At 45.3% G+C, this 15,388-nt stretch overlaps 1 protein-coding gene across 1 annotated transcript in view; it reads right to left on the bottom strand.

Annotated features, from left to right (window-relative positions):
- The window catches only part of wwc3 (WWC family member 3), an 84,002-nt gene that overhangs the window by 21,425 nt on the left and 47,189 nt on the right, over positions 1-15,388 (bottom strand). Inside the window, exon 14 of the mRNA XM_037674370.1 lies at positions 6,511-6,629. Coding sequence (XP_037530298.1) covers positions 6,511-6,629 — 119 coding nt within the window. The remainder of the gene's footprint in view (positions 1-6,510; positions 6,630-15,388) is intronic.

The raw sequence follows: 15,388 nt of genomic DNA, 5'->3' as shown, positions 1-15,388 counted from the left end.
AGAACTGATGAACTTTTGGGAGATAGCTAATCAAAATGGTACCTATGGGTACTATATACATCTATATATATACATATATACAACACTGCCAATAGTGATCCCAGAAAAACATAACTCTGAAGAATGTGCAAAGGTACAGCACAAAAAGTGTAAAGAACATAAAACAAGCAATCAAAAAGAGGTGCCATTGTTTTTCAAACTTTCCATGTGTTGTATTAAGTGTAGACTCCTTTACGGAGCATGGAAAATTCACAAGTACCTAGATAAGTACCGTGGATACAAACTTCAAGAACAATGTGCTGAATTTGCAGTTGAAACGGTCCAAAATGGACCACCAACAAGATACAAAATAGACTATGATGCTGAATATGAATGTTTTACAAGTGGAGGTTTCACAAATCAAGATGGAATTAATGTCGGGAACACAACTGTTAGATGTAATCTAATATGGGTATTGTCTTGGTTCGCACATGCAAAAGTAACCTAAATTTTTGTAACAACACCCGTGTGGTATGAGAATCCTGAACCTTTAAGTCAGACATGTGAAAACATAACCATGACTATTCCCACTCTTAACCTTTTAAGTGATCAGACCCATCCTATAGCAGATAGCTACTGGATGTGCGGAGATGTTTTGATAAATGTATTGCTACCAAGGTGGATTGGTTTATGTGCTCTAGTAAAGATGACATTTTCTGTGACAATGTTATACAATGGAGTGAATGAAATGATTAAACTTGAAGACGTCAATGGTGCGAATCATAGGATTAAAAGGAATGAAGCAAATGTTTATTTCAATGCAATAGGACAACCTAAACTGCCGAACTGACTGCTGAATGCAAAGAAAATTTTGAGGTGACGGGGACGGCTGTGGAAAAAAGGAAAGCATGATAATGGCTGTGTTCAAAATAAAAATTAAGTCCTTTTATAAACAAAGTGCTGGACAAGAAAGAAACAAAGACATTTTTTTTTTTTCTGTTTTTCTTCATTTTTGTTTTTTTGCAATCCATAAAGGAACTGAACTGAAGAGCTAAGACTCCCTATCCTTTTTCTCTTATTTCCTCCTTTTCAGGTTTTCATCCTTCATTTCCCATACTTCTTGATGTGTCTTAATTCTCTTTAAAATACAGGACTCTGAAGCAAAACATTGATGTCTTTCAACAGTTAAGACACCATAGTCAAGTTTGTGTTTTATCATATGTTACATTTATATTTGTTTTATATTTTATCATGTTATATTTGCATTTATCAATTATGTTATTCAGATTTTGGTTATAACTGTATTCATAATTAACCAAATTCATATTCTTTCATAATGGGTTTCATATAACATCCGTTTAGGAATTTATTAGTTTTCTTTTTACTTGTTAATTTTCAGGTAACCAGTATTATGACATTTTTCATTTCAGTTTAATTTAAAGCAATATTCAATGTAATATATAATCACAAAAAGTTCAACAGACATTTAATTGGCCGATGCCCTTGCTTCCTGTATCATGAAATAAAATGGCAGAAGCTAGTTAGAGGGGTCTAGTCCTGAGGAAACATTTTTCCTGTAAATGACAGCATGACAGCAGCAGGTTTTTTCGGCTCCTCAGGAACCAATGGTGACCATCCAATGAAATGACCGGACCGAGTAATCACATTTTGTTTTAAGAGTATGAGTTTTAACATACTGGTCAGGCAGGCGTGAGCACATCACTCCAGTTCTGATGTCTCTTCACTGGCTTCATGTCCAGTTTCGAATTCATTTTAAAGTTCTATTGTTTGTTTTTAAGTCTTTGAACGGTCTTAGTCCCTCTTATTTGTATGAACTGCTTCACTTTTACATACCATCACATGCTCTTAGATCCTCTGACCAGATGCTTTTAGCAGTCCCAAAAACCTTTTATAAATCCAGAGGAGACAGAGCCTTTTCAGCTCTGGCTCCTAAATTGTGGAATGAGCTGCCGCTCGATGTCAGGCAGGCCCCATCACTTTCTGTTTTTAAAACTAGTTTAAAAACACTTTTTTTTCCATTGGCTTTTAACCTAGAGTGAGTCAGCATCTGTGTCTTAATTTTGTATTCTTTTACTTATGATGTTCTGATTATTTTTTCAATATATATTTAGGTGTTTTTATTATTTTACTGGGTTTTTTTTGTTTTGTTTTTTAATTTTGTACAGCACTTCAGATTGCTGCTTGTTTAAGTGCTTTAGAAATAAATTGGTATGGTATGGTATACTATATATAATCCAAAATAGTTCAATCTGGTCCTCTGGACATTCAAAAAAACAAAAAACAAAACAAAGCAAAAAAATATAGAAACGTTTCGTCTCTCATCCAAGAGACTTCCTCAGTCTGAGGAGCTGTATTCAGCTCAGTCTCTTAAATAGCACCGTCTCAGAGTGGATCAACCAGTTTGCTGCTGACAACCAAAACCAGCTGATCACATGCTCAAGAAGGACCATCAGCCTAACAATGGATCATTAGCATCCATTGCAAAGGCGTGTCAACCAAGACAGGTCCACAACATCCAGAGCCTTAAGGAAATCAGGGTGAATCTGATCCACTTCCGGAGTCCTGCCGCCTCTGAGTTTTTTAACTCCCTCGGCAACCTCAACCACAGTTATGGATGACAAAAAACCCAAAGTCCCCCCACTCTGTTTCCTCCATGGAAGATGTGCTGGTGGGATTGAGAAGGTCAGAGAAGTATTCCTTCCACCTTCTAACGACATCACTGGTTGAAGTCAACAGCACCCCACCTTCACTGAACACAGTGTTAGTAAAGTGCTGCTTTCCTCTCCTCAGCCGCCTGATGGTTGACCAGAATCTTCTTGGAGCCGACAGAGTCGTTATCCAAGGTCTCACCGAACTCCTCCCACATCTGAGCTTTTGCCTCAGAAACAGCCAAGACTGTAGACCGCTTGGCCCTCCGGTACTCCTTAGCTGCCTCCAGAGTCCCACTGGGCAACAAAGTCCGATAGGACTCCTTTTTCAGCTTGACAGCCTCCCTAACCCAGGGTGTCCACCACAGAGTTCGTGGATGGCCACCATGAGAAGCACCGACAACCTTGTGGCCACAGCTCAAGGCAGCTCCCTCAACAAGTGAGGCATGGAACATGGCCCACTCGGACTCAATGTCCTCCACTTCAGCTGGGATGCAGTTAAAGCTCTCTAGGAGGTGTGAGTTGAAGATCTCTCTGAGATCTCTCCAACATTTTACTGACCACATCAACTCTGTGGATAAATACATGAAGTTCACACGAGAAGATGTGGAAAATGGCAGGTTGGCTTTCTTGGACTGTGAGGTCTCAGTCTCTGATAGAGGACATTTGCAAACCGAGGTGTACCGCAAACCCACCCACACAGACCAGTATTTGCAGTTTGACTCCCATCACCCTTTGGAGCACAAGTTAGGAGTCATCAGGACTCTGTATCACAGAGCAGACAGCATCCCCACTAACTTAGGAGCCAGGCAGAAGGAGAAATCCTACACAAGACAGGCTCTAGAGCAATGTGGATATCCTAACTGGGCCTTCCTGAAAGCAGAGAAGGAACCCAAACAGGACTCCAGTCAGCCATCAGGTGAAAAAGAGGAACCCAGATCAGTGGTCATTCCGTATGTTGAGGGAGTATCAGAGAAACTGAGACGTTTATTTTCTAAACATAACGTCCCAGTGGCTTTTAAACCCCAAAATACATTACGGCAAAGACTGGTTCATCCCAAAGATCCAGTCCCCCGGCACAAACAGAGTAATGTTGTGTATGCTGTTCAGTGTCAGGAGGGCTGTGATCAGTCTTACATCGGGGTAACTAAACAGCCACTGGCCAAAAGGATGGCCCAGCACAGAAGATCAACATCATTAGGCCAGGATTCTGCGGTCTACACTCATCTCCAGGCCAGTGGTCACTCTTTCAAGGATGAAGATGTTCACATCCTGGACAGAGAGGAACGATGGTTTGAGAGAGGAGTAAAGGAGGCCATCTTTGTGAAAAGAAATCGTCCATCATTAAACAGGGGTGGAGGCCTCCGTGTTCAACTGTCCCCCTCTTACAATGCTGTTATTGCTAGTATCACTCAGCCCCCTGTGAATAGTAAACAGCCATCAGTGTGCTAATGATCCTTTGTTAGGCTGATGGTCCTTCTTGACCATGTAAGCAGCTGGTTTTGGTTGTCAGCAGCAAACTGGTTGATCCACTCTGAGAAGGTGCTATTTAAAAGACTAAGCTGAATACAGCACCTCAGACTGAGGAAGTCTCTCGGATGAGAGACGAAACGTTTCTATATATATTTTTTTTGCTTTGTTTTTTTTTTTTTTTTAATGTCCAGAGGACCAGATTGAACTTTTTTGGATTTTTCTACCTGGATTATTGAGCATGCATCAGGATATCTATCTATATGAGGGTTTCTTCTGCCAGGTGTGTCCTACAAACCCTCACTACACGTTTGGGTCTACCGGGTCTGTCTGGCATCTTCCCCCGACATCTGATCCAACTCACTACCAGGTGGTGATCAGTTGACAACTCAGTTCCTCTCTTCACCCAAGTGTCCAAAACAAACGGCTGCAAATCAGATGACACGACTATGAAGTCAATCATCGATATATGACCTAGAGCGTCCTAGTGCCAAGACACCCTTATGTTCGAACATGGTGTTCATACAATACAATACAATACAACTTTATTTATAGAGCACTTTAAAACAACACTGTTGGCCAAAGTGCTGTACACTAGGACATACAAAAACATAAAAACCCCACACGTTAAAAATATGAAATAAAATAAAAATAACAAATAAAGTAAAACAAATAACTTAGAGTCATTAAAACCAACATTTCAAACTGAAGTAAAAGCCAAAGAGAAAAGATGTGTCTTCAGAGAAGACTTAAAAACATGATGGACAAACTATGACTAGCACAGAAGTCCCACAACAAAACACCGCTTGGGTTCAGATCAGAGGCCGTTCCTCCCAATCATGCCCCTCCAGGTTGCACTGTCATTATCCATGTGGGCATTGAAGTCCCCCAGCAGAATAAAGGGGTCTCCAGCTGGCGCACCTTCCAGCACCCCTGCCATGTACTCCAAGAAGGCCGGATACTCTGAACTGCAGTTCGGCGCGTAGGCACAAACAACAGTCAGAGCCCGTTCCCCCATCCGAAGGCGAAGGGAAGCCACCTTCTCATCTACCGGGGAAAACTCCAACACACAGGCACCAAGTCGGGGGGCTATAAGTAGACCCACACCAGCTCGACGCCTCTCACCATGGGCAACTCCAGAGTGGAATAAGGTCCAGCCCCTCTCAATGAGATCAGTTCCAGAGCCCATGCTGTGCGTCAAGGTGAGCCCAAGTATATCTCTAGTCGTTACCTCTCAACCTCGTGCAAAAGCTCAGGCTCCTTCCCCACCAGAGAGGTTACATTCCATGTCCCAAGAGCCAGCTTTGGTAAGCCAGGGTCAGAGCGCCAAGGTCCCCGCCTTCGACCACTACCCATAGTATCATAAATAAGACTTTTATGGCCTTTCCTGCAGGTGGTGGGTCCACAGGAAGGCAAACCCATGCTGCTCCTGCGGGCTGAGTCCCCATGGGTAGAGACCCGGTCACCAGATGCTCGCTGATGAGCCCCTCCCCGAGGCCTGGCTCCAGGGTGGGGCTCATCCCATGTCTGGGCAAGGGACACCTAGTTCCTTGTTTTGTCCATAAAAATCTTCTGAATCGCTCTTTGTCTGGCCTGTCACCTAGGACCAATCTGCCTCGGGAGACCCTACTAGGGGCAATTATAACTGACCCCAACAGCATAGCTCCTAGGATCATTCAGGCGCACAAACCCCTCCATCACGATAAGGTGGCAATTCAAGGAGGGAAAAAAAAAGTGAAACGTGTATATTATATTCATTCATTACACACAAACTGATATATTTCAAATGTTTATTTCTTTTAATGTTGATGATTATTACTGACAACTAATGGAAACCCCAAATTCAGTGCAGATGAAGCAGCCTCCCAGTTGGAGATGATTGAACTTTGTGAGGATGACAGACTGAAATGTGTTTTAAGAGAAAGAACCACAGAGTTTTGGACAATCGCGCCCACAGACAAATATCCCAATGTAAAACAGGCTGCATTCAAGCTAATGTCAATGTTTGCATCAACATACTGTATGTCTGTGAATCAGTTTTTTCTACACTTAAGCAAGTGAAGTCTAAACATCGTTCTGGTCTAACTGACACACGTGAAAGAGTTGCTTTGAGTAGCCACAACAGAGTACAAGCCAAATTTAAAGACACTTTCAAAAATAAAGAATGTCAGGTGTCCCACTAAGGCCTAAGGGACTAAGAAAAAGAACTAAGAACTAAGTAAAAAAAAAAAAAACAGTTTGAGCAATATGTGTAATTAAGCTAATCTCAAAATTGCCGTTTGGCTCTTTAAGGTGATGATGGGCTTAATTTGGTTTTTAATGCTGAACTGGTTCACCACCCCTGGACTAGATGCAGAAAAACTTGAACTATCAAAAAATCAAACACCATCACCTTCCAGACGTCACCTCCCCATGCTCGTCCTTCTTCTTTGACCTCTGCAGCTCCAGCTCTGCATCTCGCTCCTCCAAGTGGGTGGTATTGTTACATGATAGATTACATACAGTAGCTTCCTGTGAAATCAAATAAATAAATAATCTTTACACATCTTTTCACAGTAAAGACTAAAGATGAAGGCAAGTTTAACTCACTGCTGAAAGGTATGACAGTTCCTAAACACTAGCTGGAGGGAAGTACTGTTTGTTAACGTGATTCTTTTAGAACAATCAAAGATTCTCAGACCTCCTTCAGTTCTTTCTGAGGTACAAGCTAGATGAAAGATACATTTTCTGGCAAGTATTAGGATTTCCTCAAGTAGTCCTCCTGATGGCATCTATAACACCTTTCCTTGACAGGATAAACTACCTCAGCTCTACTATGAACTAGGGCTGGGCCATATCATATCGTTCACGATAATACAGGTAAAAAAAAAGCTTGTCCGGTAAAATAAATTATATTATGACATATCCTGATGCATGCTCAATAATCCAGGCAGAAAAATGTAAAAAAGTTAAGTGTGGTCCTCTGGAGGACCACACTTAACTTTTTTGTGCCCCTTTTCCACTGTCACGTAGTGGGTTGGATATTTCCGGCTTGATGCGTGTTTGAGGTCTTTTCCATAGTTCTTGGGACCGGCTCACCTCCCAGAATTCTGGCCCGGCTTCTCAAGGGGTCCAAGCAAGCCGAGACGTCAGAAACACTGTCGGTCACTGATTGGTTGGGGGGAGGAGTCTGTGGAGTCTTTCCAAACAACCCGATTCGTCATTTTTCTCTACCGCCTGCCATTAGCGATAACTCGAGGAGCGTATCTTTTAGTATTTTGAAGCTATATAAAAACAATAATATCCAAGCTGTGGTCAAATGCAGAAGTGCAGGTGTTGTTGTGCTTGGTGGCTGATGAAAAAAGTCAAAGCGAGCTAGATGGAGCGATTGGAGGGTGGTTTGGACACGGTTACTGCTCTACTTGAATCATTTATAGAAGATGGTGAATAAAATGTTGAATAAATACTGAATACACACCACATGTTGAACATGTGTTGGGATGAAATTATGCACACAGGGTCCCAGTTACAGACAACAATAAAATGTAAAAGAAAAACAGTGATAAGATCTAAGACATGAACTAAAAAAAAATCAACTAAAAAACATCTACTAATAATACACTAAGCACTAATAGCAGTAAACAATCGTTGGTTACGTACTGTAACCCCAGATTCTACGATTATAAGCGTAGCCCTTTAAGGCTGTCGCTTGGTGGGTTTATCCCGTTATGCGTAGCATTAGCACTGAAAAATTTAGTCCACGCCCACCTGCTATGTGGGCCCTACCCGGTCCGTATAAATTACGTTAAGAGCGGGAAATCGGCTCCCAAAATAGCTTTTTCTTCAGCCACTTAGGAGCCAGTGAGGCCCGACGCTTAAAGGGCTACGCTTATACTCATAGAATCTGGGGTTACAGTACGTAACCAACGTTCTATTTCGTATAAGCTTCGCCCTTTAAGGCTGTCGCTTGGTGGGTTAAGGGCAAAGCAGATGTGGTCCTCGCCTCACTGGGTCCATTCGAACACCGTATGAAGCAGAAGCTTGCCCAAAAAACGTCTTGTCACTCAGCTCCCTATGTGCGTAATTACGCATTGCGTAATTATGTGAGCCATGCACAGACGCATGTTGTGTAACTATGCGTTCATGGCTGAGCAGTATAGACAGATTAATAATAACAAATGACTGATTATCAATCAAATGAACTGATTGGTAACAATAGTCATGAACTGATTAGTGACAATAGAACCAAAATAACAGACACAACTTGTGACTGATACACATCTCACACTGTGAAGCATGCAGACAGATGTGAGCTTAAACAGAGTTCCATGAAAACAACAATATTCATTCTGTTAGAGCACTAAGGACAGAATGTGTCATGGAACGGGCCGTCACATCACGTAGATAAGAGCGAATGAATGAGCAGGGTGTTGACCACGCGGCCGCAGTGCAAGAGTCCTGCATTGTCATACCATTATGCAAGGCAGTCGAAGATGCGATACCCCTGGTCGAGTGCGCCCTGAGGTTGACAGGAGGCTCTAAATCTGATGCTCTGTAGGCTCCAGAAATGGCCTCACACAGCCAGTGTGACAAGCGCTGGGTGGATAACGGGCGACCTGCAGGTGCATCTCTATAATGCACAAACAAATGTTGAGTTTGGCGCATTACAGCTGTGCGCGCTATGTAACACGTCAACGCCCGCACCGGACAGAGAAGATGGCAAGATGCTTCTTCTTCTGATCTGTGGGGGGGAGGAAAAAACCCCTCCAACGATATCGCTCTTGAATTAAAAAAGCTCGTGATGTTCTAGGCATAAAGGCTGGGTTTGGTCTTAAATCAGCTGAGCTGCCCGTCAGCCTGAATTCTAAGACATGACGGAGTGACAGAGAGGGCAGATGAAACACTCACCCTCTTAGCGGATGTTAAAGCCAGCAGCAGGGCTGTTTTAAGAGACAATAATTTAATTTGAACCTGATCCAGAGGCTCAAATGGAGCTTTGATCAGGGCCCGCAGGACCAGTGTTAAATCCCACTGTGGCACAAGTGGGCGTGAAACAGGCCTGCGTCTCTGTACGCCTTTTAGAAACCGCTTCATCAGCGGGTGATTAAAAGCTGTTCTGTCTCCGAACCCTTCATGTCAGGAAGAGATGGCTGCAGCGTACGTTTTAATCGTGCTGAAAAACCAACTTCCTGTCTATCAGCTGTGTAGAAAAAACAGCACGCCGCCTAATGGACATGAGGTGGCCTCTACACCTTTTTCTGTACACCAGCGCTGAAAAACTGTCTACTTTGATGTGTACAGCGCTGTGGTAGATGCAGCACGTGAATCCTGGATTGTGCGCACTACCTCCTGTGGGAGACCCATCCTCTCTAAGCGGAACCGCTCAATGGCCGGACTCACAGGTGCTGGCCTATTTCTGGGAAACTCCTGATCGCTCCTCCTGCCTGTAGGAGAGCGTCCTCCCTTCATGGCAGTTTCCACGGGCGCCCCGATAACAGGCGTTGTAGGGCTGAGAACCACGGTGTGTTCACGCACTCGGGGACCACCAGGAGAGCTGTCAATCCCTCCTCCTGAACTCGGTTCAGGAACCGTAAAATCAGAGGAGGTGGAGGAAACGCGTGCAAAAGTGTTTTGGACCATGGGCTGTGGGCAAATGCATCCACCCCCAGTGGTGGTTTGTCTCGCAGTCTCAGGTAAAACCATAGTTGACACTGAGCGTTCTCTCGTGTCGCAAACAGGTCCACAGCTGCTTTGCCAAATTTCTGTCACATCTAAGTCATCAGGTCTGGATGGAGAGTCCAGTCACCGTGACGTGGGCCGCCCCTGGACATCACATCTGCCCCTTTGTTCAGAACACCGGGTATGTAAACTGCTCTGATGGAGAGCAGATTTTGGTGAGCCCAACACAGAAGCTTTCGCGCAATGTGTAACATCTGGGCTGAGCGCATACCCCCCTGTCGGTTTATGTACGCAGCAGTCACCTTGTTGTCTGTGTGAATCAACACATGTTGATTCTGTAGCGCGGGAGCAAAGTGCTGAATCACATTCAGCACTGTGCAACACTCTAAGACATTTATGTGGGCTGATGTGTGATGGGGCCACAGCGCCCCTACTGCTTGAGATAGGCATGTCCCCCCCAAGCCTGAGAGCAACGCGTCCGTGAAGACTGACACGTGACGTGGGTCTGCTGACAGGGGCTCCCTCCGACAGAACCAGGGAGTTTCCCCAGTGTCGGAGGTCTGCCCTCACAGAGGGAGGAAACAGTGATCATCTGTCTCTTTGTTTTACTGGATCCATACGCAGACGCACAAACCACCTCTGGCGGCGTCGCATGTGTAATAAACCCAGCGGGACCACTGTGTGAGCTGATGACATCATTCCTAACAGCTTCATGACGGAAACAGCTGTTTCCACTCTGCCTGGTATCTTAAAGTGTCAATTCTCGTTTGTGATAAACGAGACTTCATGGTGGTTGAATTTAACTCCACTCCCAGATAAACAATTGTCTGGGCCGGGAAAATCGAGTTTTTCTTCCAATTTATGGCGAAGCCCAGATTTGACAGGTGTGATGTCAACACCTGAGCCTGCATCACTGCTTCCTGTCTGGAGCGTGACCGCCGCAGCAGTTCGTCCAGGTAAAACAAAACTCTCATCCCTGCTCTGTGTAACGGATGCAGGGCTGTCTCCACACACTGAGAACATACGAGGCACGAGGGAATACCCGACCGGCAGCCTGTTGTACTGATACTTCATCTCCTGAAAGGAGAAAACGCAGGAATTTTCTGTGTTTTGGGATGATCGGTATGCGTTTCTCTGGATGTTGTTCAACAGCTGTCTGGTTGTCAACATGTGAAAAACGGTCTGTCCATGATCGCCTTGTTGAAAGCTGACAGATCCAAAATCGGTCTCATCCCTCCGGTCCGTTAGGGAACCAGGAAGTAACGTGAGTAAAACCCTGTGTTTTCCTCTCTGTTGGGAACCCTGGAGATCACTTTTATCAGAAGCACTTGGACTTCTGCATTTAGGGATGAGATTTGGTCTGGTGATGACATGACCGTCTCTATAACTCCTCCCAACAGAGGGGGTCGGGTTGCAAACTGTAACTTGTAACCACTTGCATAACACCTTGTCCATCCATCTGACCGGCGAGCATGTTTTAGCCACTCTACATAACGTTCGTGGAGTGAACGTGCGTTTAAGTGATGCGTCATGTTTTGTACGGCTGTCACCAGTCCGCCCCTCAACCGCCGTCATGCGTCACGGGAATGTTCTCCGCGTGACCCAGGGCGAGGCGTCCTCGAAAAGGCTCTGAATGCGCCCGTGCGCTGCGTTCGGACCGCGGACCAACCTTCATGTACAGGTGGGCCGGTGTGTGCTGAGGCGAAGCGTGTGACAGCTGATGACGCCGTGGGGCTGCGCGTTTGACGTCGCTGTGCGAACGTTGAGAGGCGGAGAGCGTGACTTCATCTACGCCGTGCTGTTGGAGTGAAGGCTGCGAGCCCCGCGGGAGCACACGTTTTCTCTGGAGGGACGCGCGCCGCTCTCGCTGGAGGGACGCGCGCCGCTCTCGCTGGAGGCGAGACTCGTCACTGGGTTTGTTCAGCTGTCTCACGCTTATGCTGCCGTGAGCTGCCGAGCGCTGAGACGCGGTGGGTGATGGCTGCCCGTGTTTGCTTCGGTGAGGCGTGTGTTGCTCTTGTGAGAGCGAGGACCTCCACCGGACCCGGCCTGCGGTCCCACATTTATACCGATGTGAGCCGGTGAGCGCCGGGCAGCTGTGTGTGCGCCATCATCAACGCAGCGCCGTTGGATGGAGGCTGTTACATCGCACGAGTGCGCGTTTGACACCACTTGGGTGAGGATCGTGCAGCTCGGGTTGACAACGAGTTATTTTCGCTTACCATTGTGTCGTGTGAGCGACTCGTCATGTCTTGGAGCGACGGTGAGTTTAAAAAACCTTTATTTAAGGACACCGGCTCGTTATGTGTGGAGGATGTGTGCGCAGCTGCTGTGAGTTCATCCGAGCTTACAGACTGGCTAAAAACAGACACTTTGATCATTGAATGATTTAGTTCAACTTTCATGTCACTTTTATACACACCCTCCGCAGACCGTCATTTTTTAAAACTTCTCCCCCTTGAGCGCTGCGATTTGTTTGCCCAGAGCGCTATCTGCAGGTGATCTCTGGGGAAACGCTGAACTGCAGGTTGCCGGGATGAAGAGGGCTGGACTCTGACGGGCGGGGCTGGTGGTGGAGCTGAGCGAGAGACGCCGCCGCGGCCGTGGAACATCGTTGTTCTGCCTCTGCTCACGATGGTCTCTCCAGCGGGCCGGGGGGCGGGATGAGCCGCGCAGCTTGATGAGGTGGCGCACAGCCTCTGACACCTCCTCCGACTGCTTCGAGTTCGCCAGCATGGCTTTGAAGCTGCTCCCGAAAAGCGCGTCCGCCGTGATGGGGCCCTCCATCAGGTCTTTGTGCAGTTTCTCCGGCAGCAAGGGGGAGTAACGAAGCCAGGTGGATCGTTGGATCATCGTCATCCACGCTGCAATCCTCGACAGGCAAACCGTAGAAGAGGCACACATGTTGAGGATGATGTCTGCTGCCTTACAGAGGGAGCTCTTTGTCTCCTCAGGCAGGTCTGCGGCCTCCAGCCCCTTGGACATGCTATATGCTAGCAGCGCCATGTTGTTGCTAGCTGCGGCTGCCTGAAAAGCACATTGATGGGCTCGATTGGAGAGCGTGGTCACCGTCTGGTCGTGTTTCTCAGGAGGGACGGGACGCTGCTCCAACCTGGACAGCTTCGCTCTGAAAGCTTCCGTGAGGCTTGGCTCAAGGGGGGGTTACCGAGGGATAGCCCCGCTCGGTGAATCCCTCCACTCTGGTGATGGGTGCGGACTGGAGACCGGATCCCCCAATCTACCAGGAAAGAATCGTCTGTGGCCTCGCCCGTAGGATGTCCTGTTGGAACACGAGGCCATATGGATCAAGACAGTGAGCCGGAGTGGAACCCAGTAAACAACCTTCCCGCCGGATCATCCAAACTGGCGGGAAAGGCGTGGGACGTAGAAAAAAAGGGTCCCTTCATGTCAGCCGCCTCCTGGGTTACACCGGGCAACCCCTGAGGGCGCCGTCGGCCGGGAGCGGTATGATCGCCAATGCGAAACGAGGTGGGATGGTGTGAGCATTCACTCAGCCTCCCTCCACCGACACTACGCTCCCCAGGAGGGAATGAGCAGCGGGGGCTGCAGCTGAGCACGCCTGTCCTGGAGGAACCATCCGATTCGCTCCGAGGGTCGGCGATAAGAGGAAAAATTACAAGATGGCGTTGTCCAGCGTGTAGTGACCTGTCACTGAGAAATACTCCTCGGTGCTTACCTTGAAATAAGACTGCTCGTCAGCTTCTCCTCGGGGAGGAGAACTCACCGGACGACCGGAGGTCGACTGCCGGGCCAAGCATCCTTAACAAAGGTTGGTCATCTACACAATTTTCCTTCTTTGTTCTTCTGACAGTGCTATTAGCTTGCTGAAGAAAAAATGGGAGCCGATTTCCCCCTCTTAATGTAATTTATACGGACCGGGTAGGGCCCACACAGCAGGTGGGCGTGGACAAAATTTTTCAGTGCTAATGCTACGCATAACGGGATAAACCCACCAAGCGACAGCCTTAAAGGGCAAAGCTTATACGAAATAGAACAAAACAATACGTCAAACAGCAACATGAACTTGAGTTTGTGCAGTTTGTACCTTATGAATATCTAACCAGGATAATCACTGTGAAAAATCACATCATGTTGCTGCTGATCTGTTTCATGTTGCTGCTGATCTATTTCATGTTGCTGTGTACATTCGTGCTCATCTGTTCTGACAGACTCAGGTCCGTGCTGCTGTTCGGCGTATTGTGTTTATTGTCTTTATGCTATTAGTGCTTATCATATTTTTAGTTTATGTTTTTCTTAGTTCATATCTTAGATCTTATTACTGTTTTTATTTTATATTTTATTGTTGGATGTAACTGGGACCCTGTGTACATAATTTTGATCCACCACATGTACCACATGTGGTGCGAATGACAATAAAGAATATCTGCATCTGTATAATACTTTCTGATTCATATATCCACTGTTATTATATTATTTTCATTATTTTTAAATCAATTTATTTTTCATTTTCTTATTTTATCAGTTTATTATTATTAATATATCTATTATAGCTGTTAGCTGCACCTTTCTTTGTTTTCTGCATTTATTCAAAAACAGTATGTAGCTTGAATTAACCACCTGTTTCTTGTTTCTAGTGAAGAGAAAGAGAAAAGAGTCCAGTAAAGAAAAGTCTTATTTCATCACTGAATGAACATGAAGAACTGAAGCGGACACAGCAGGAACAACACTTGTGTCTTCTTCTGGATGAAGCCCGTGAGACGAGGGACACACAGATACACAGTCATTAGTTGGACGCAGTGATTTTTATTTTTGTACATTTTTCACTTCTTACTTTTCCTATTAAACAGTTTTTTTCTTAAGCGGTGTCCTTGAACATTAAATTTCCTAAACAAATTTTACAATGTTAAGTGCATAAAGTGTTTGTTTAAATTCATACTGGAAGTTGAGAAGAATTTCCAATTGCATTTGATCTTTAATGAATCCTAAGAAAAGATTACCAGAATCTGCTCAACTGTTATTATGTTATAAATGTTTTGTTCTAGGATGAAGTGACACAAAAACAGTCAAAAATTCAGAAAGGACCGTTATCAGTTATCATTTATCAGTTATCATTTATCAGTTATCAGTTATCATTTATCAGTTAACAGTTATCATTTATCAGTTAACAGTTATCAGTTAACAGTTATCAGTTATCATTTATAAGTTATCAGTTAACAGTTATCAGTTAACAGTTATCAGTTATCATTTATCAGTTATCATTTATCAATTATCTTTTATCATTTATCAGTTATCATTTATCAATTATCTTTTATCATTTATCACTTATCAGTTATCAGTTATTGTTTATCGGCCATACAACTGTAACCCCTGAGAGATTCAGCTGAAAGTCCTGGTGCACCTTTTATTTGAACCTGCAGAGATTTGAACAGCTGATCTGAAGCAAACAGGCAGGAGTTCACCTGAACTGACCACTCCTGCTGTGTTTGATGGTCTCCTCCTTCACCATCCATCCATCCATCCATCCATCCATCCATCATCTTCTGCTTCCGGGTCACTGGGGCAGCAGCTTTACCAGGGCCCTCATCCATCCATCCATCCATCCATCCATCCATCCATCATCTTCTGCTTCC

This window comes from Nematolebias whitei, chromosome 3 (genome assembly GCF_014905685.2).
Source record: "Nematolebias whitei isolate Nwh7 chromosome 3, NemWhi1, whole genome shotgun sequence".
Lineage (NCBI taxonomy): Eukaryota > Metazoa > Chordata > Actinopteri > Cyprinodontiformes > Rivulidae > Nematolebias > Nematolebias whitei.
Note: the sequence above shows the minus strand (reverse complement) of the source record. Positions and strands in the feature narration are given on the sequence as shown.